The sequence below is a fragment of the Phaseolus vulgaris genome, chromosome 7 (genome assembly GCF_000499845.2).
Source record: "Phaseolus vulgaris cultivar G19833 chromosome 7, P. vulgaris v2.0, whole genome shotgun sequence".
Classification (NCBI taxonomy): Eukaryota; Viridiplantae; Streptophyta; class Magnoliopsida; order Fabales; family Fabaceae; genus Phaseolus; species Phaseolus vulgaris.
Window position 1 is genome coordinate 30359424 of NC_023753.2, and position 22138 is coordinate 30381561.

Genomic DNA, 22138 nt, shown 5'->3' on the forward strand with positions numbered 1-22138 from the left:
AATTTCTGTAATTGTTTATCCCTATTTATTATTTACTATTTACCTCGATTATTATTATTTATTATCTATTTTTTTAAAATACCGAGACAAGAAGTGAATTTTGTTTTCCTAATAATAATAATGATTAGTCCATAATAATAACAGTAATATGATATTTTTTTAGTAGCACATGTTTTATTTTTTTAACACATGATTAATTGTGGGTACGTGTATTGAAGCATATTAATTAAACAGGTTATACATGGATATAAATACTATATACGTACATTTATTATAAAAGTGAGATTTGTTGGGTTTACTGCATTTATTATTATCAGATTATTTATAGATTATTTATAAATATATAGTAGCACATATAAGATATTAATGTTTTAATATGATTATAGTATGTTAGAGGTTATATATTAACTAAAAAATTAAATTATAATATATAAGTGTAGATATCTTTTTTTTAAATTGATTTTGTGATGATCATAATAACTTAAATATATTTTTTTAATAAATTTTTAAACTTTAATTTATCATTTGACTTTCATACTAACACTTTAACAATATTTAACAGTGCATAAAATGATAATAATTTGCCGCTTGGACTTTATTTAGTATTCTACGGCTTAAGCTATATGATATGAGCCCATAAAATATATTTAATAAATAATATATCATCTCATTTGTTAATCCAAGAATTAAATTATATATTCACAACATTTTCTCTTAACAAAACACTTAAAGAGAAGAAGAAAAATTTAAATTCTTTATTTAAAAAAAAAAACCTAATTATCCCTTAATTTTAAAAAGAGTTTAAAAATAATTGAGTTTAAAGAGATAAAACTTATACTAAAATAAATAATTTATGCCTATAACTTATTTATAAATTTTTTATTATTTATTCTTTTAAAATTTATCTCTAGTAAAATATTTAAGTAGTAAATGTATATCATAAGAAAATTTAAGAGGATAATATTTTAGAAGAAGAAAAATTAAGAATCAAATAAAAAAATTATTAAAAATCAATTTGAGAGGATTTTGAGTTATCCTGCATTAGGCGTTGGCTAAATGATCATAAATAGGAATAATCTTCTCCGCTTTCATGAAAATATTATTTTATGCCCCAAAATGATTTATTTTGTCGAGATTTATAAAAATAATAAAAATAATTAATTAATATATATATTAGTTTATAACAGAATTTAAATTTAGAATTTAAATTTAGAATTTAAATTTATTATATCTATCAAATCAAAATCGCTCACAAATTTTAATAAATATTCCAATCAATTTCCACGCATTTACCTTTAAACATTACCTTTTTTCATTTTTTCTCTTTATTTTCTCTTAAATTCATCTGTAATCCAAGCGAAGGATTAAAGATATAACAAACAAAAGAAGCTTAATCGTTAGTATTTTTAGAAATAAAAAATAAAATAATAAACAAATGTATTTTTTAATTAAAATTAAATTGTGTAAAATTCTTATTTTTTAACTTGTCCTAAGCTAAATTTAATTTATAATTTTTTTCTCTTATAGTATTATGGAGAAAATCTAAACTCAACCTTATTTTTGCTATAATAATACAGGTGAGACTCGGGGAGAAAAATGGTTAAAAAAATAAAATAAAAATAGGAGCCTTTGGAAGCTCTTTAATCAGAAAAAAAAATAGCCTATTCTGCAAAGCAATATAAAATTATGTGTCCTGTAAAACACCTAAATTATGTGAAAGGTTTGTTGGTAATCAGGTGCACTAAAAAATAGTTTTTCAAAGGCAGAAGCTGCAAACAATAAAAAAACTTGACAAATATTTAGATTTAGCTATTCAAACTTTAAATACAATACAATGATACAATGGTCAACGAATTCTAATAATCAAATATTACACTTTACGGAAGACACTGAGATGAGTTGAGATGACATATGCTGCACCTGCACCTGCACTGCATAGCCTTCTTAGTTCTCACTTCTCACTTCCACTACCCAAAGAGCTAACAAAATCTCAGTACGGGATTCTTATACACGCATTGCTTGACCTCCACAAAAATTTATGTAGTTTTACAACACAAATTACATATTTCTTGCCTTTTTCCTCAACGCCATTGTTGGCCATTACGTTCAGTTGGAGAGCCAGGTTCTACAGGAACAAAACCCCTTCCACCGAAAACAGGACGCATGAATGCATCATCGAACTTACGCCACAAACGATGAACAGTGTGTGTTGGAGTTCTAAGCAATGCGCGGATGCTGCTTGGACGATGGATTGAATCAATATCGACTTCTGAGTCCTGGGCACTCCCAAGAAGTGGGACAGTGGCTGATTTTGGAGTAGATGGATCGGTGGCTATCACGATGTTTAATTCTTTAGGATGTGGAGTATGAGGCAGTAAAAGCCTTATGAGTGGCTTAGTCATCAAACCAAACACCTGAGAATTGTAATTAACTGGTGTCAATACCATCTTAAAGAAATTTTATATAATACTTAACCATGTCAAATTTGATTAATTATGAGCATTACAAGGGACAGGTACAGTTAGCTATGCAGACTGGTAAAGCAGGCAAATGGAAAAATCAATTTTTTATTATCATAGAAAGCAAGTCGAATGGTTAATCTAATGGAATGAATAGCAGTGATACAGCAAAGGCAAAATAGTCTCTAATAAAAAGAAACCAATAACACTGGCTCTGGATGTCAGCAACTACAAAACAAATATCTTACCACTGTGCTGACGAGTACCACAGTGATGGTGCTGGTGATCATGATTGCATTGCTTTGCAGTGAAGTATGCCCCGACATGGTGAACTGCATTTGTTAAGAGTATTAGACTTGAAAGCATCAGGTTATAAGATCCTATCTTCAGAATCAGTGGCCAATAATTCAATTTTCCAAAAGCAAAACAAAACCACTAATAATAAGCATTGTTGCTCCTACCTGATTATATGCAAGTGCCATTGAAACAGCACCCCTCATAAGACCAGCCCACCAAATAATCACCTAGAATTGAGAAACAAGGAGAAACTTGTCAACAAAACTTAGTAGCACAAGAAATCTGGGAAAGAGCACTCAGTGACAGAAATTTAGCCATACTTGCTGTCTGAAGCTAATTTTCTCATTTGGTGATTTTTTAGCCAAGTTGGATATGAAGGATAAGGGGAAAACAAAAGCTGCTCTTCCAAGAAGAATTAGACCCAACAATACTGAACTAGCTGCTATAGATGTTCCAGGGCTGCAGAAAGAACCAAGTATAGAAAATTAACTGTTTTTCTAATATAATAAAAGGAAGTGTAGAGAAGATTGATGAATGCAGAATAAAAATTCGCTAAAGAAAAATAAAAGATAAAAACACCATAAAAGAACTCTCCAGTCACATCAAGTAATACAAGGACTGTTTCAGTAAAGAAGCAGACCATTTGTGGACATGAAAGAATGCCATTCAGCAATTTTTCATGAGTACAAAAAAGGTTAATGAATAAATTATTATTAATGAGTCTAAAAAATACCTATCACTGACGAATTTCCATTTTTCAATGTCCAAGGCATCCATACCAACATAAAGGAAGATAAAGATCTCAGCAACAAATGACAAGGTTGCAAAAGAATGCCTGCAAGAGTTAGATGAAAAATATGTCTTAGAATGCATAGACTTGAACAGTGTATATAAACATGAAGAAATAATATGTTTAGAAGACATACTTGGTAGTGATTCTTGAACTCTCAGTCACATTATGCCAGGTATAATGAGACATAACAATTCCACAAAAAAATACAGTGAGGATGCCACTTAGATAGAATAACTGCAGAAGATGTAGAAACATCAGCATCGTGTTAATGGAAAATGTTGACAGCACCCATAAAATGTTACTAAAATTTTTTAAAACTTACTTCAGCTAGCATGTAGGATAGGTACGCCATTAACATCACAAGTGCAACCTCACGATCTGTAGAGTGCCTGAAATTAAGGAGAAATGTGTTCAACATTAATAAAGAACTTTTTCAAACCATCCTGTGTCATGTCTCATAGTTACCAAAAAAGGGGTCTAAAACCTTGTACTCAAGATAGAAAGAACAAGCTAACAGATGCACAGAGACTGAGAGATATCAAGTTACTGACAGTCAACTGAACTAATGTGAATTTTTTTCCTAAAAAATAAAAATGAACACAATTTAAAATGACATATATTCACACCAAACAATAATTCAGGGATGCACAACGCTTTATAACTTGTAATAGAAATCAATGCCTAACAACAAGTCTTACATTTTTATTGATTTCTATTATTATTTTAGTGGTATGAAATAACTTATAATGGGCAACATAACATTTAGAATAAAAAAAACTCAAATGAACCAGTTAACATAGATGGCTACTTCAAAGTTCAAACAATCAAAATTAGTTCAGTGTAGTCTTCTTAAACTGTAAACTTTTGTTCAGTTAACAAACAATACAAAAAAAAAATTAGATTGGATGAAGCGGGAAATTCATTAATTATCATAGAACTGTCCGCAACTTTACTTCACTATGAATTAACTGCATACATACAATATAACAATGTAATACCATCAGAGTTACTGCTGAACAGACAATGGAAATGGGAAAATGTCAAGAAAATACCTTCCAATATACAGCTTTTTGATAATATAAGCACTGAGTAGACCTGTCTACAAGGTGATGAAGATACATTAGACCATAGCCACAAGTCCACATCAATATTTATGTGCACGTTCAGTGTTGATATAGATCTTGTCTATGATTCAATGTGATGCATGCATGAGAGAATTAGAGGGAGAGAAAAAATTACCAACACTCCAAGCATTGTGCTTGCAATAAATAAATACAAGAAATTGCCTAAAAAGTGCAAAGCTATTGAAGAGTCTATTTGGTTGAGGTCAAAGCTTTGGATCGCATTGAAAAGCACCACTGATGTAGCATCATTCACAACACCCTCCCCAAATACAAGACTGTACAGCAAAGGTGTCTCATCCTGATTTAGCACCTGCATAATCATTCATAAGTTCAGTAACTATAAGTGATACCTAAGTTGCAGGAAAAATGTAAGGAATATATTCTTCAAACCTGCAATGTGCAAACAGAATCTGTCGCAGCAAATATTGCACCAATTGCTGGAAATGATCATAAATTAGTAAGTCAAAAACCAAATGAGAGGTTGCCAAGTAGATGATATTGACAAGTAAAATACCTAGGTAATCCCCTAAATCCAGTGGACCGATATCCAACTTCTTAAAAATTTGTGTCGCACCTGAAATAATGTCTCAAATTTAAGTTAGAGGAACTAGGCACCTTTATTTTCTTACTGCTTCAAATCTTAAATAACAATCTAATAAATACATGTAAAGCAATAATGCATACCCAAAGTTATGACAGCACAAGATATTAATGTACCAATAGCACCAAACAACATGATGGTCATGAAGTTAACAAAAAACTGTTTCTTTTTCACCTGAAACCTGAAATGATTTACAGAGAAAAAAATCATAAGAAAACAATAATGGCAATGTATCATACACGCAAAGTTAAAAATAAAACATGGATTTCAGGACACGGAATAGGGATTTTAGGAGGGGAAAACACTATGATTCTGGAGTTTTTCATATGTCATTAATATAATTCATGATCATATCATGGATACATAAAATTGATGTTTTTAACTACATCATCATGTAAGCAATTATCACATACAAAACCATCAATAGTGTCTACAAGTAGAACTTGTTCAAGTCATAATTTTCAAATAATTGATGTAATGAATGAAATAGGAAACATAAACTTAGGAATCAGTTCTATATGTCCCTCGTATAAGTGCAAGTGCACAAGCAAGTGAACTGAGTACTAGTATCAGGTATATTTCAAACAGCCAGACTCTAGAGATTCAATAAGCTCCTAAAAGTTATCCACCACTATATAACGCTAATGTGACTAGTTTTTAAGTATACCAACCAGAATACTTTTCAGATTATCACATTGGGAAGTTCCGATGTCTGCAAGGAAATATTAATTTGTAAAGGGGCAAAACAAAACAACTTCCCTTTTTCTCTAACAAAAGAATGATAAATAGAGTCAAGCATCAATTTCTCGCTAAATAAGATAATGGTGCTGAAGACGGAAAATTACCCAGCATTGAATATTATAGGTGGCAGAAGGTATATGAAGAAAAGATCTTCACTGAAAACAAGAATATGTGAGCTTTTACCACCACTAAACAGCAAAATGACTACGCCAGTGGTAACACCCTGAGAAAAATCAATATGAAATTTAATCATTATCCAATAAAAACAAGAAAAAGAAAAGCTGCACACACCATTGTTCAAACTAAGCATCAATACACAGATATAATTGCCTCCTAAAGCATGGCAAAATATTTGGAGGAGTTGGACTCTTCAGGTTAAATTAAATGATCCTTTACACTTTGACACTATTTTCCAGTTAAGCTTCTACATGAAAAAATCCTACGTATTGATCTCTGAATGAATTTATTTTAGCAAATTATTCCCTAGCATCTGTTAACAATATAAAGGTGGTAGAATATTTTCCCTACAGGAACCAAATATAAGAAAATGTGTTTGATGCATGGACCATTCTCACGTTGGAACCCAATCCAAATGTAAATATTTTTCATAAGCAGACAAAAAAGCAAAAAAATTATAAGTACAGAGACTAAATCTATTGTTGTTGTAACATTCACAAACAACAAAGACCATTTTGTAGACATTTTTACACGTAGAGACCGAAATATATAATTTTCCACAAAGGGACTAAAAGGAAAAGCAATGTTTATGATAGGACTAACAAATTTAACAGATACTTTTAAATAACGTGGGGGCAAATAAGCTCCAGGATAGTGAAGACTTACAATCAAAAGGGCAGTGATAGACTCATTCATCCACCGATTCTCCTCGAGAAGATGGCCAAGGACAATACAACCACAAAGAAGGGCAACAAATAAGTTCATGGAGACAACGGAGGAATGATCCGAAGTGGATAACATTTGCAATTTTGAAACAACAGAACTGATTTCAAACACCATTTTGTCCACCCTCCACAATAAATAATTGCACAAGCAGATTTTACACAAATTCAGATTCCTGCTGAGTCGCCAAGTTCACACCCAATTTACAGTGCAAATCTATTTCTCCGAGGTGCCCATTTTAAGAACTTCACGATCTCGCCATGGAAAAAATCACTGCAATACAGCAACAAACACGCTTATAAGATTTTCCACAACAATAGAAAAAAAGAACTCACCCGTCACCTAACCTGATTTTATTTCATAAGCAAACACTTAAAAAGCAAAAAAAAATAAAAATTGGGCGAAAATTAATGCAACAAAATTAATCATTAATCCCAAAGCAAAAGCATAAAAAAAAGATTCCCATGACAGAATTAAAGTACACAATTCAAGAAGGAATATAGAAACATGCAGTAATGATCATCCCGTTTCTTCTTTCCCCGGTCTTCAACAACAGAAGATAAAACCCAGTTATAAAAAAAAAATCACTTAGCAGCTAAGTAAACACGGCAAAATGCTCACCAGAAAGCAAGATTGCAGCATTGCGGAGAGGGCACGATTTGGTGAGTGTTGCCGAAACCAAGGAATTCAACTTCGAAAGAACTCAAACAGAGAAAGAATTCAACTTCCAAAGAACTCGAACAGAGAAAGCCACGAACTAATCTCGTGTTCGAATTCCGGCGCAACTGAAACACGTGTTCGAATTCTGGCGTAACTGAAACACGTTTCAGAGCTCTTAAAGAGGCGATCAAGTTAGAATCCAAAGGAAAACTAAAAACTTAAAACTAAACAAAAAAAAAAACAGAATAAAGAATAAACTTACAGAAGAAGTAGGAGATTATAAGCGAAGTTGAAGGGACGTGGTTGCAGAATCGAAGAAGGAATTTTTATGGTATTGAAATCAAAGTGCGCAAAAAAAGAGGGGATTGCGAAGGCTCTAGAAATTACACACGATCGAAGGCGTGTGAAGTGTGGAGAGAGAGAGAGAGAGAGAGAGAGAGAGAGAGAGAGAGACAGGGACAAGAAAGAAAGAAGAGAAGCAGAATAATGAGTTTGATTTATAATTTGTTAACGTGTGTGGGGCTAAATAGAAGATTGCTGGGAGCTGCTGCTGTAGCTGTTGATGCTATGAGTAACAATCAGATTTGAGATTTTTAATCATGTGACCTTGTTCTTTTGCACTTCTGTGTTTTGTATTGTGCTGTGTCAAAACTTTTGTTCCAGGGGCATTAATTAATACTGTAAACCTAATCTCTGATGTAATCTATGCCCCTTTTTATCATAATTCCAATTAGATTATTATGTCAAAGAAAAGTTATAATCACAGTAGATATTAAATATTTAACAAAGGGTTCCTGATATAATTCAATTCAAATATCTTATCTCAAGATTATTTAAGTAATTTGAATTTCAAACTTACTCAAAATAATTTAGGTTGAATGCAAACATGTTAATAACTTGTTGATTTCTCAAAACAGAAAACTAAACTTACAATCAAGTATATTTAAAAATACTTTTCTTAATAAAGTTAAAGAACATTAGTTAATCCGTTAGTATTATTATAATATATTATGATAGATATCTTTTAACTTATTTTATCAAATTGTTATTTAATAAAAAACAACTCTCAGAGTATATATCTATATATAGAAAATTCTCCATTATATCTGTTTTTATTTTATTTTATTATTTCATATAAATTATTTAAAAAATAAAACTATTTTTAATTCAATATTAATGTACAATTTTTAAAGACAAACTGACTTCTTCACTTTTTTTTAATTTTTTATTTAAGAGAACAACAAGAAAAAATAAAGAAAACATACTCTCAGACGTATCAAATCTTGCATATCAAATAAAATAACATTCTTTTACAATCAGTCTCTTCATTTCATTTCAAGCAACTATATTCTTTGGTAAAAGTATTATTCTTTTGTATTTACCAGCAAGTTAATCCTAACTAACGTGAACATCATCACATTCTCTAATTTCAAAACTACCCATGGAAGAAAAGAAAAAACTTGAAAAAGAAAAGAAGAAGAGAGACTCTACCGAAGAAGAAAAAAAAAGTTGTTTAATCAATATATCATTTTTCTTTTACATGTTATTTTTTGTTTTTCATTTTGACTCATCTAAAATTATTTCTGCATGTATGTTAAATTTTTATCATCATGAAGTTTAGTAAAAGAGGAAATGCGGATACACAGGCGCAAGAGTTTATGTGTTTCCGCTAGTATGTATAATATAATAATAATAATAATTTAAAAAAACTTATTTAATTTTTTTATAATTATAACAAGCATAATAGTATAAATACAATATATTTGTGTATAACTTTTGAATACATTTGTAATTATTGATACAAAGTAGATGTAAATTGTATTAGTTGTTAAAATTAGATAACTATTATTTACATATTTTTATCATATAAATTATAATTTTAAAATCGCGTATATATGCTTTTATAATATAAAAAGTAGTTATATAAATAAAATATAATTTTATGTAGTTGAGTTAAAGTTATATATTTTTTTTTATAAAAACCGTAATTTGTTAAAATATAAATTAAAAGTCTATTTTCAGCTAATTACTTGTGATTTCAAGTAAAATTAACATAATTTACATTGAATTTTTTTATTTTTAGTTTATTAACCTAATTAGTTTTATTATATCTTATTATTTCTTTATCCAAGGTTGTAATGTTGATGGTTCATTATAAAAAAATTAATTAGTCAAATTAAAAAATTGTTTTTAATTTAACAATAAATTAAAAGGACACATGAAGCAAATAAGATGCAAGTTTCAATCTCTAAAATGAATTATGAACTTTTCTATAAAAAAAAATATGAAATAAAAACTAAAATAATAATTTTTTAATAAATTAAAATTAATTATATATAATTTGAAAGAAAATCATATAACTTTTCAAATTTTTTAAGATTATATATATTTTTTATGTACCTGAATTGGGAATTAAATTCGGAAGCAGAACCTTTTAAATTTATGCGCACATTCTTAGTGAGAGGATTAATATGACTAAGGAGGAGAAAAGACGTGTCGCCTTTATTAGTTTGGTGGGAACACATGAATCCTATTTAATACTATATGATAGTATCACATCAGAGAATAAACTTAATTGTACATGTTACATTTAAATAAAATATGAAATAATTTACCATACTAAGATATTTTGAAGGTATATTGTTTACAAATTATTCATAAGGATCTAAAATACTATAAATAATTTATTTAAAAAAATATTTCTATTATTATAGTGTTGTGTTTGAAAATATTATCCTTTATAATTATAAATTTTATTTATAATAATTGAAAACAAGAATAAATTTTATGTGTGTCTTTTCTCCTAATTTCCATGTAAAAATATATACCAATCTTACTGTATAATTTTAGGATAACTATTTACCTAATAACTTATAGAAAAAAATATCAAATTCTTATTAAGTTAAAACTAATTTATTCATGATTTAATTTAAATATATATATATATATTAAAAAAATTATTCTCAATTTGTACATAAGTTAATTTTAAAAATTTATGAAAGATTTTACTAATAGGTACGCTACTTGTGATGGAGGGATTGATGAGAGAGGAATATATGAAAGTTGATATGTATAGCTTTGAATATAATTATTGGAGTAATGTAAAATATGTATTTTTATCAATAAGAAAATAATGTAAAATATATATGATATTAGTGGTTAATGTAAAATTCTTAAGTATGTATTGGTTATCTTTAAATGATTTTTAACCATAAAATTTGTGTTAAATTTAAGAATGTATTGTTAATGGTAAATAAATTGTGTTCTCTAAGTTAATACGAGTAAAGTGGATGCTTATCACCTCATGTGATGTCCAAATGATGTTTAATGATTATAGATTCACAATTCATTATCGATCATACTCGCTTTAGTGTTAAGTATTACGAAGTGGACTTTAAGTCTAACTCAACCCCATAAAACCGGCTCATAGGGTTGCACCCACTTATATAGAATGAAAGGCTTTCATCTCTAGTCGATGTGGGATCTCCAACATTAAGGTATATATATATATATATATATATATATATATATATATATATATATATATATATATATATATATATATATATATATATATATATATATCAAGTGAAATCTTGTAGTTTGAGCAAGAGAGATGTAGACAATTTTCTCTCATTATGGAATAATTGTTACCTATTAAGGTCGCTGAAGCGTTGAGTCTTGATAATAATACATAAAATTATGGAACATGTGAAATCATGCTATTGTATGTCAGCACTCATGTACACGGTTACTCAAGTACTAGTAAAACAATGTATCTTGTATCTTATGCTTTTAGAACTTGTTGTACGTGACATGAGAAGTTCATCACTCAACAATTACAAAAATGTTAAGTAATGAATGTTCATGTGTGGAGTTTGCATTTGAATAAAGAATATACAAAAAAATATCTCTTTGGAGTTCTCGTAATCAAAGAGTGTGAGGCTACTCAAGTGCATGTAATTGGTTTATAAGATATATGTATACACTCATGTCCCTCATAAGTGTGTTACCCTTAAAATAGTATTGTGATTCTAAAAATTGTAATATTAAACACAAAACTCGTTAAAGATGGGATGTGTTCTATACTCAACCGATTGTTTGATTAAGTAGATTAAGACATAAGTGATGAGAAACTGAAAAAAAAATTTGTACATGTTGTTTACAAAGTATATACATGATTTGTCTTGAAAAAGAAAGTTAAGGATTTATTTTACTGAATTTTTATGAGACATACATTAATTTACGATAGATCACGGTTAGCTTCTAGTAGAACATGTTTAGTACGAGTTTCTTTAAAATATAATAATCAAACTGTTTGACGATAATATAGTTAAAGATTTCTATATTTTGATTGAAAATAATTTAATTGTAATTTATGATGTATATAGTATATTAACAATGCAATAAAATTGACATATACATCTTCTTATTATATGATAAATATTGTTTTTAATTAGTTTGTCTTTTATGTTTTTTACACTTTATTATCAATGAATATGATAAGAAAACAAATAATATTATAAATTGTAACAATACTTATAATACTATTATATTATCTTTATTTTGTTAAACTTGTAAATTTGTTTCGGTAACTTTGTGTTTAAAAATTGTCTAATGTATGATATAGAAGTGTAGTTAAATGTAATGTCTTTTATTTTCTACATGGAGGAAAAATCTGTTAAAAGTTGTTTGGGTGAGTTAATGAGTGTACTATGAGAAGGTATTCTGATTTATTAAGAAAAAAAAGTATAAAGTAACATTCATTATCATTGATAATAAAAAAGTTAGTAATATTTATCATATATAAAAAGGATATCTTCTCAAACAATTTTGTAAAAATATTTTTGGTGTTTATAATTTTTGTTCAATTTTATCAATATTATTATATCTTATTTTATTATTTTATCTTTTAAATTCTAAGATTATGAAAATAAGCACTTTCTCATTTATTGTAAAAGAGAAAAACAGATTATCACATATAATCACTTCAAAATAAAATTATTTTTAATTTTTTTTAAACTAATGTTACTATTATACGCAAACTTGTCAACATTTATTAATTCTAAGTCAAAAAAATATATATTTTTCATCTTCTTTCTCTTTTCTCTCTACGATTATAATACTAAATCACACTGTTAGGGTTTTATTTTCATAAGATGTCTCTTCTTTTTCGTTGTCAATCTAGATTCAATTTATTTACTTTCCTTTTTTTTTCAAGTTGATTTTTTTTCTTGCAACAAAGATTTGAATTTTCGTAGTTTTGTTCCAATTCTTCCATTTTCTAATATTATGTATAGTGTTTTTTTAAATAAGATTTTTGTTTATGTTATTATTACGTTATTTGTTTGAAAGATATTAAATAATATTGGAGTTTTTCAAAAGTCACATATAAAACATACAAGTCAAATTAAACTATTTATTACATTAAAGTATAATATTATATATTTACAGTTAGTTAACAAGTAAAACACGAGGATTTTTCATGAGGTCACTAATGCTAATACTATTCTTGCCCAAACATAACTAGGATTTTTTTATAAAAGTTAATTTTTAATAAAATTAGATTCACACAAATAAAAAAAAAGTCGAGTTTCAGCTTAATTTTAAATTTTTTTATCTATATATAGATTGATATCTTAACAAATTAATTCAGTCAAAATATATGTCTAAATATTTAATTTTATATTTTATATGATCAAATTTTGTTAAAATTTAAAAATAAAATACATAAAATTATAATTTATTAGAAAAATAGTTATTAAATAACACATAACTTTTTACTAAAAATATAATATATTAATTTATTTATTCAAAACTAAAATAAAATTTTATTTTAGAAAAAATAAATTAATATGAATTAAATCTAAACAATTTATTATATTAAACTAACAATCTAAACAATTCATATTTAAATAACTTGAAGACTTAACGGCTAAATATAAATTTTAAAATTATATTAAATTGAATGAATATTGTAAAAGATAACAAAGAGGATAAAAGTTTTGAAAAGGTAAGTATAATTATTATTAATTTTTATTTTGTGAATAATGTTTGGATGAACGTCTATCTATATAATAAAACTAACAAAAAGTACAATGTTAATTTGTTTCAATCATTTTTTAGAAATATTATTTTAATATATATTAATTTTTTAAAAATACGACTTATAGATATGTTCTTATATTAAAATTATCCACGGAGCCTAGTGTTTGTTTTCATTTTCAATACGAAACTTCAAATTCATTTCATCAAAATGAAACACCTCAATCAACTTATATAAGTGGGGCTATGTATCATTTGATCGTTAGCGTAGTACAATTGTTCTCTTCTATTGACTTTATTCATCATTATGACTTTGAAAACAAAGCACATATCACACCTTTCATTAGTTGAATTCTAAGTCCCACATGGATCTTTCTCACTTAATTCCCATTATTGTTTTTAAATTTTGTTTTGGTAAAAAGAAGGCAAAACTTTTGTTTTATAAGATTTGAGATTGTGACATTATTTTTTTTAGATTTACTTGATTCACATTTATGAAGTTATTTTTATTCATATTCCATTATGGATAAAAGTCTACCCATATAATAATGGTTAGAGATAATAAGTGTTTTGGCAAAAAAAAATTTGCACCTTCATATCTTTTCAATTTACTTTCATATTTTTTTTCCCTATGTTTCTATGTTTTTTTTTTAATTCCAACAATATCTTTTTGAGTATGATAGAAAGTATAGTGATTTCTTCTTCATTTTTAAGAGGTGGTGGTTGATGGTTAACGTTTGTGCTTGAGATAAGTTTTGTGGTGTTTTTAATGGTAGTGATTGTGTTTTCATTTGCTTATTTTTTTTTTGGAAGCCACAAAAAAATGTGTTAAAATGGCATACAAAAACTAAAAAAAAAATATATCTTTGCACTGAAAAATGTCAAATATAATGAATATTCTCGTCAACCATCTCACATACGCTTAAATGATGAAATTGTTCCTTCAAATACTACGGATAGAGGATAATGAAAGTATTCTAACTAGAAGAGAGATATCGAGGTGTGAGGGTATCGTTAATGTATTAAAAAAGGTGATGTTATGTTTTATTTAAGACTATTTAAAAAAATTAAAACTGATTTTTCAAAATATGAAGGTAAGGAGAAGGTATGGAAGTAGAGGAATAATTTACTTAAGTGTTTTTGTTTTCATGTAAATCCAATTGATTCCAATTTATTTAATTGATTCTTGATCTAAACATAAAACTTTTAAATAGTCTCTCATATAGCACTACAAGAAAATCATCAAATAGAAACCAATTTTTAGAAACCAAAATAATTAGTTGCAATAGTAACTAAATTAGAGACCATTTTAGAAACTAAAACAAAAATTGGTTTCTAAATTAGTTTCTATTATTTTCTATTATGGTTAAATAGTTTCTAAATTGGTATCTAATTAGCAACCAAGGTTTTATCTACCAATTATTTAGTTTCTAAATTTAGTCTCTAAAACCTTGGTTGCTAATTAGAGACCAATTTAGAAACTATTTAACATTAATAGAAAATAATAGAAACTAATTTAAAAACTAATTTTTGTTTTAGTTTCCAAAATGATCTCTAATTTAGTTACTATTACAACTAATTATTTTGATCTCTAAAAATTGGTTTCTATTTCATAATTTTCTTGTAGTGTAGTGCTTCCTTCACTTTCTTATTAACATGATTTTGATGACTTTTCAAATATCCAAATATGGTAGAGATGATAAAAGTTATGGAGCAACAAAAAATTTGGTATCAGAAAATTCTTTTATCTTTTACTTTTTCATTCTTACACAACGATGCTTTGATATTCTTTTTCTCTTTTTAAATGAGAGTCATCATGATATTATTATTCACTTGAAAGTAAAGCCTAGATTCCTAATATTAATTAAACCATTACATTAAATATAAATATAAAACATTAACAATTCAGTTTTATACTATTATGTAATTTAAAGATAATATATTATTATGTTGTTAAAATATTTTTTGAAAAAGTAGTAAGGTGAGGATCAAATGTTTATCACTTTTTTTTTTTTTTTATCTTGGATTTGATTTTGAAATCTTAACAAAAGGTTAAGTGGACATTAACTAAAATATCTTAAAAAATTAACTTAAGTTGTCATGTATTGGTTTGATTTTACATTCATGCATATTTAAAAAGCCTATAAATATAACCTTGAATAGTACTTATTTTGACTAAATATATTTTTACTCACTCTATCTTTTGTATATCTCGAAAAATCTTTTGTAGGTGAATTATCATTCGATTCTCACTATCAAAGCTCGACACCTTTTAAGGAAGAGGTCAATCAACTTGTACAACTCAGACATTCACCTCAGATGATAGTTATTATTGACAATAATAATAGTTTATTTAATTAGATATATATAAGATATCCTAAATGATATAGATATGCTAATGTTATATACAAATATGAGTGCATATAATATATTTTGTGTGTGTGTTGGTTATGTAAGTTAATGTAGTGATTAAGAGTGTATGTTATTGGATTTCATTATCAATTTGGAAGTATTAAGAGTTAATGTTAACATAAGGTGTGAAAACATAAGATTGTATGATTTGATATTAAATTTGTCAATGAACTATGTTCTCTTACGTGATATTTCTCAAGTGGTAACATATCGCTCAAACGGTGAGTCATGATTAGTTGCATTACTCATTAGCTTGAGTGAGAGAGACCATGATAACTCTCTCTCCTCAAGAACAATTGATGCTCAACTATGTGTTGACATCTAAGCAATAACACAATTGTTTAAGAGTTGGTGAAGTAGTGTATTTTATATACTTTTGGAACTTATTATCAGTGACATAACAAATGCATTGTTTAAGTGATGGACGCTCAAGCGCAGAGGGATAACTCTAAGCAAAGGAAAGACAAAACCTTCTCTATGGAGTTGTCTCGTTCAAGCGGTATAAGACCACTTAAGCAAGAAAGTCTTCCTCAATTATAGGAAGCAAGATCACTCAAATGAGAGAAAACCACTTAAATGACACTTAATTAATAGTGATGATGATGTTGATGACTTGTATATTAAATTAATTGTATATATTTATGAACATATTATTAATATATGTGATGTATGGTTGGTAATGTATTAAAATGAGATGTATCCATTAGTATTTTTGTATAACATGTTATCATTGGTGGTGGGTATGATTCTTTATTGGTGTGACCATTTATAGGTGTGTAATATATGTGGGTGTGTTACCCTTAATGAGTATATGGTGAACTTGTTTAGAATGATATTGGGTTTCAATAATAGTAGTATTAAGCATAAAATGCATTAAGAAAATGAAATATTTTATGTTTCACTAATGATCTAATCATATAAACAATGAGAAGTTAAATAATATATCACTGCTTCTAACTGTAGATGCAAGTAACCATCCTGACATAAGAAACTAAGGTTGATTTTTGCTAATGATATTTTCAATGAGTCAAGTGTTAACATACACTGAGGTATATTTAATACGAGTATTTTGAAAGATATTAAATATATGAAAAATTACATTGTTTCATTAAACTCTAATTGAAAATTTAGACATCCATCTTAATCGAGAGTAATTCAATTGTAATTTATTTTGTGTGTAACATTTATTTTGTGTGTAACATGTTGATAATATGATATAATTAATATTTGTATATATATGCATGTATAAATTGTTATAATTGTGATTTATATATAAGTAAACGAAGTTATAGATGTGGATGATGATTCTTAATGAATTATTTTTATTTCCTTTTTATTCTCTCTATATATAAAATATATATAAAAGTATGTGTATGCTTACATTATATTATTCTACACGTGGAGTAGTATACTAGATTAAATGAGTCATGATATTTAGATTAAGTTTCAAACTAATTTAAAATTTGAAATTTAAAATTTTTGTCTATTTCGATAAATGGTAAAAAAAGATATATAAATAAAATAAGTATTAAAAGGAAAGTGTTTATAAATTTGTTGATAATTAATTTTGCTATTTATAATATCTCAAGAAATATGATAACTTTAACATGTTGAACTAAATCAATTAGTTAATTTTAATCGAACAATTAAATTATTTGGTTGATTTTGTTTTCTGGTAGAATTAAAAAAATAATTTTTTTGAAAATTTCGTTAAAATTTTTCACTAACTGTCTTTTTTAAGATTTTCTTTCTTAATTACACTTTTTATTTAGAAAGTTCAAATCTGAAAATATTTATAAACATATATACTACTATATACTTATATAAAATTAAAATAATTGAAAAGCATATTAATATAAAAAGGTTGTTAAACCTAAACTTAACATGTGTGCATAACACGGGTATAGTAATCAAAATATAGAAGTTTTTTTTTTTCCTTTTTATGAAAAGACATTTGGTTAACGGAGATCTCATGAAAATTAATAGAAGTAACTAACCATGCACCTCCCTCTCAGATCACGGGGGATCCATCTTAAATTACTTTTTTAATGTTTTCTTTTGATAGAAAAGCATGAAAGAAGAAAGTAAAAAAAAAAATAAAGATTGAGGTAGGAGACTGATTTCGTTGAAAAAAAATAAAAAGTGAACCTCACATCTTGATTATTTTAGATTTTTTGTGTGACAGTGACTGAATAAAAATTATTAAAAATTACAGCATAATTAATTATTGTACCTGAACGGAGTAGGACCGTGTTCGCGGGTACACAATTTCTTAATGTATCGGTTGTTTTCAAGTTTTTTCAAGTTTTCTTCTTTCGCTGTAGATGTTTTTGGGTACCTGTGATTGCACTCTGACGATCAAGTTAGTGTTATGATTTAGGTGACTCCTTGTGGGATGTGAAAAACATATTTTATTCTTTTTTATCATAGTTCTATTTATAGTGTTGACTTATAGTCCTTTACCTGCGTGAGCTGGATAGTAAGTTAATAACAAACATGCGTAGTGGCTTTCTGATATCGTAGAAATGTATCTTTCGGTTTGATCTGTTTCTAATCGTTGTATTAACATATTTTTCGGATATTTCGCAGCGTGCATTTGACCCCTTCAATATTATTTGTAACTGCTTCTTCATTGCACATTTATTATGTTGTAAATGTTATTTGATTCGGATGGTCCGTTCCCGTCTCCGGAGTTCGACCGGTACAATTATGTTTAGGGTTTGTTTTATGGTAGGAAGATTATATAGTGTGTCATTTTATTTATAAAGAAGAGTTGAGTATTGTTTGTAACGTGTATTAACGCAATTTTTATAGTTAATCTCTTTGACACTTTTTATAATCTTATTTCTAATCTTCTTTCTAATTAATATTGAATTAAAATTTATTAATGACTTGTGGGATCGAGATATTTATGTTGAGGGAACTCGACACCGGAGGTACAAATAGTAAATAAATAAAATAGTATTATAGTAAAATATTTTCTTCATTTTTCTTCCATGAAATAGTTTTTCTACTTCATTTTTTCTCTTATTTTTTCCTCTTTATTAAATGGAGCATTGGTTTAAGAAGACCATGGACTTGAAATTTAAAAATAATAAGTTCAATTTAAATTAGACACTACTTCACGAAAACACAAAGATTCATTTAAAAATTATGAATAGTCTGTAATGAAATGATAATGAATATATATTCAAAGGGTGACTTTGTGATAACTAAAATAAATAGTGTGAAGTGGTATATATTTTTGAAATAAATATAAAGTAATGGGTAGAATGATAATTCTGAATTTGAAATTATACACAAAGAATTTAGGAAAAAGACACCCATTACTTAATGTATGGTTGATGGAGGAGGGTGACCACCGGCAACAATTGAAAGAAACTTCTGATAAACTTCTGATAACTGCAGAACATGTGAATCTATGGATTATAGTTTGTTTTGAGATTTTACGGGATTTATAGTGATAGATTATTTTTTATGATTTGGGAGATAGAGAAATTGGGTCCTATTATATAGATATGTTTAAGGGTTGAATCACCCCTTAAGTGATTCATGTTATTCAATTCTTATTGCTGATAAAAGAAAATGTTGATCGTACAGTGAAAAATCCAAACTTCTTAGGAGGATGTGTTTGGATATATGGTGGGTCAAAATAACTATATTTTTTTATCCAACATAGTATAATTTATATAATTTTTCTTTTCACATCGAATTAAGAGTTATAATAAATTACTTTTTTAAGTTTATCTCAAATTCTTGACAATTATTTAAACGTTTCGGTGTTAGAAAAATTGTGATTGATTTATGATTGTGAAACATTTATTAGTTTAGTAAAGTTGATTCTTAAAAAAACTAAAACTTAAAATTTTATTTTATGAGCATATAGATTAGATTTTTTATCATTTAGAGAATTTATGTAATCTTACTATTTTTTTTAATTTTTTTAAAGTGATTTTCAATCTTTTGTGATTCAAGTGTGTTAGTGAGATAGTGAAGAATGGAAAAACAAACCATTCTAATGAATCATAAGTTCAATTTGAATAAGTTTTTTTTTTTCTTCCGCACATTCCACATTTACTTTTTATGTTATGGTTGCATAGAGATTTTGTTACCACATCTAAGAGCAAACCTTAATACATAAATCTTTAGTAGATTAAGCCTTGACACTTATAGTATGTTGATGAGATTTTTGACACTCTTATGATAACAACTACATTTTAGTGATAATTGCAAAATTCAATTTGATTTAGAAGGAAATATAAAGTATTAATCAATTTTTAAGATAATTTTGAACAAATTAATATTTAAAATTGATTTTCCACTTTTATGATTATAATAATTAATTATCAATTATGTTAAGTTGATTATAATTGATTATCTATGTTGAATTAATCTTAGATTCACTAAATCTAAAAAATAATCAATTATATCACATAGTAATCGAATATCTTGATTAAACTTGGTTTTTCCATATAAGGACTTGGAAAAACAAAACTTAAGAGTATAAGTAATATAACTAAAATGAAGTATGAATATTTTATTATCAAAGTGTAAATCTTATAAATAGTAAAGTTTATTTATTTAAACTTCATTTCAAAATAATCATAATCTCTTTAAAATATTTTTTTTCTGACTTTTCTATAAATTTTTGGAGAAAATTCGTTTATCCTTTTGAAGATTTGTCATGGAAATCCTAATGGAGAATAGAACAAATATATTCAACCAGTTTTTGTTTTAGAATAAGTTTCTTTCTACAATTTTTTTTGGCCAGTTTTTAGAAATTTTGCATGTTTGGGGATGAGAGTTTTGCAAGTGGTGTTTGTAGAGATAAGATGGGTATTTGTTAGTCCAGGACCACATAAGTATGTTCATATCATTAATCAAAACTTTATGTACACATGTTTAACCTTTCTATGAGTTTTGTGGAGTTGGAAACGTTGGTTTTGTGTTGAGCAAATAAATAGACAAGAGAAACTAGTTTAGTTTTGGTTTAATTACCTTTTTGGTTCCTACATTTATGGTCAATATTCAATTTACTACAATGCTTTTAAAAAAACAATTTGATCCTAAGGTTTTAAAAAAATATGCAAATTGGTCTTTTGTGTTAAATTTCCACCAACAACGTTAACTGGTGATGATGTGACGAGTATGAGTTTCACTTTTACGCACACATGTCTCCACATGAGAGCTTCGTCATCACCCTCAATCCTAAAACCTCTCAACCCTAACCATCTTCCTCCGAAGGTCACTTTCGCAATAATGACTTATTTTTCATCATTTATCATATCTTACATCACAACCAAAAACATTTATCCATAGCCAAGGCTTATTCTCCCCTCGACAACAAACAACAAATGGGTCACCATAGTCCGCTTGCTCCATGGCAATCCGACAATGCAATCAAGAATCACTGGAACTCCACATTGAAGGGTGCGCCTCAATCATGATGGACGACCACCCTCCACCATTTAAAAGGTTTGTCAATGTCGACACGACCATCCTCGTCTCCACCGACCTCTGCATCAACCCTTTCACACATGTTTTTGTCCCGTGCCTAGGACTGTCGCAGTTCTAACTCCCGTAGAAACTACTTTCTCCTCCTCCAATGACCCTCCAACTTCCCTTTCTCTGTCAATCCCCAATGTGGACTCTTATAAGGTCTCCAATTGTGTAACCGAGCCAACCTATCCTGTACCACCACCACAATCCTCAAATACCATGCCTTTGCTGCAAATGATGGTTTCTCCGGTGGAAGTGGTGCCATAGTTTAAGCCACTGAGGTTGAATACTTTCAATTTAAGTGCAAATACTGGTAGCAAGAGGTGTTACAAAAGTTAACAACATCAAATATCAAACGATAGAGCATGCGAAAGTGGCCACTTGCGGAGGAAAATGGTTAGGGTTGAGAAAGATGGGAGAAAAAAAGGTTGAGGGTGATGGCGAGGCTCTGATGTGGAGACATGTGTGTATAATCGTGCCACTCACACTTGCCAAATCATCATCAGTTAACGCTGTTTATGTGAATTTAACAAAAATGATCAAATTATATACTTTTTAACAAACCTTGGGACCAAATTAATTTTTTTGAAATCAATGTAGTAAATTG

The 22138-nt window shown here is 27.7% G+C and overlaps 1 protein-coding gene across 2 annotated transcripts; it reads right to left on the reverse strand.

Moving 5' to 3' along the window:
* Positions 1 to 1779: 1779 nt before the first annotated feature.
* Positions 1780 to 8222, reverse strand: LOC137829873 (sodium/hydrogen exchanger 2-like). 2 transcript variants are annotated; one of them, XM_068636849.1, is made up of 16 exons: positions 7838 to 8222; positions 7537 to 7729; positions 6859 to 7188; positions 6120 to 6238; positions 5358 to 5455; positions 5188 to 5247; positions 5064 to 5110; positions 4789 to 4983; positions 4602 to 4648; positions 3872 to 3938; positions 3683 to 3783; positions 3490 to 3591; positions 3077 to 3215; positions 2921 to 2983; positions 2708 to 2791; positions 1780 to 2414 (listed from the first exon to the last, which is right to left on the reverse strand). In XM_068636849.1, exons 3-16 carry the CDS (start codon positions 7030 to 7032, stop codon positions 2082 to 2084), a joined length of 1629 nt encoding a protein of 542 aa, XP_068492950.1. In that variant the 5' UTR covers positions 7033 to 7188; positions 7537 to 7729; positions 7838 to 8222; the 3' UTR covers positions 1780 to 2081. The 2 variants fall into 2 exon arrangements, with proteins under 2 accessions (XP_068492950.1, XP_068492949.1); XM_068636848.1 differs by having other exon boundaries at positions 7537 to 7749; positions 7838 to 8178.
* Positions 8223 to 22138: the final 13916 nt, after the last annotated feature.

What these genes read in the sequence shown, in the direction of transcription:
- LOC137829873 (XM_068636849.1), bottom strand. Translation starts at nt 7,032, where the DNA reads ATGGTGTTTGAAATCAGTTCTGTTGTTTCAAAATTGCAAATGTTATCC. An exon ending in AAAAAGCTGTATATTGGAAG is followed by an intron (nt 3,939 to 4,601) that starts GTATTTTCTTGA and finishes CCTTAATTTCAG; the next exon opens with GCACTCTACAGATCGTGAGG. An exon ending in TGGTACTCGTCAGCACAGTG is followed by an intron (nt 2,415 to 2,707) that starts GTAAGATATTTG and finishes TACAATTCTCAG; the next exon opens with GTGTTTGGTTTGATGACTAA.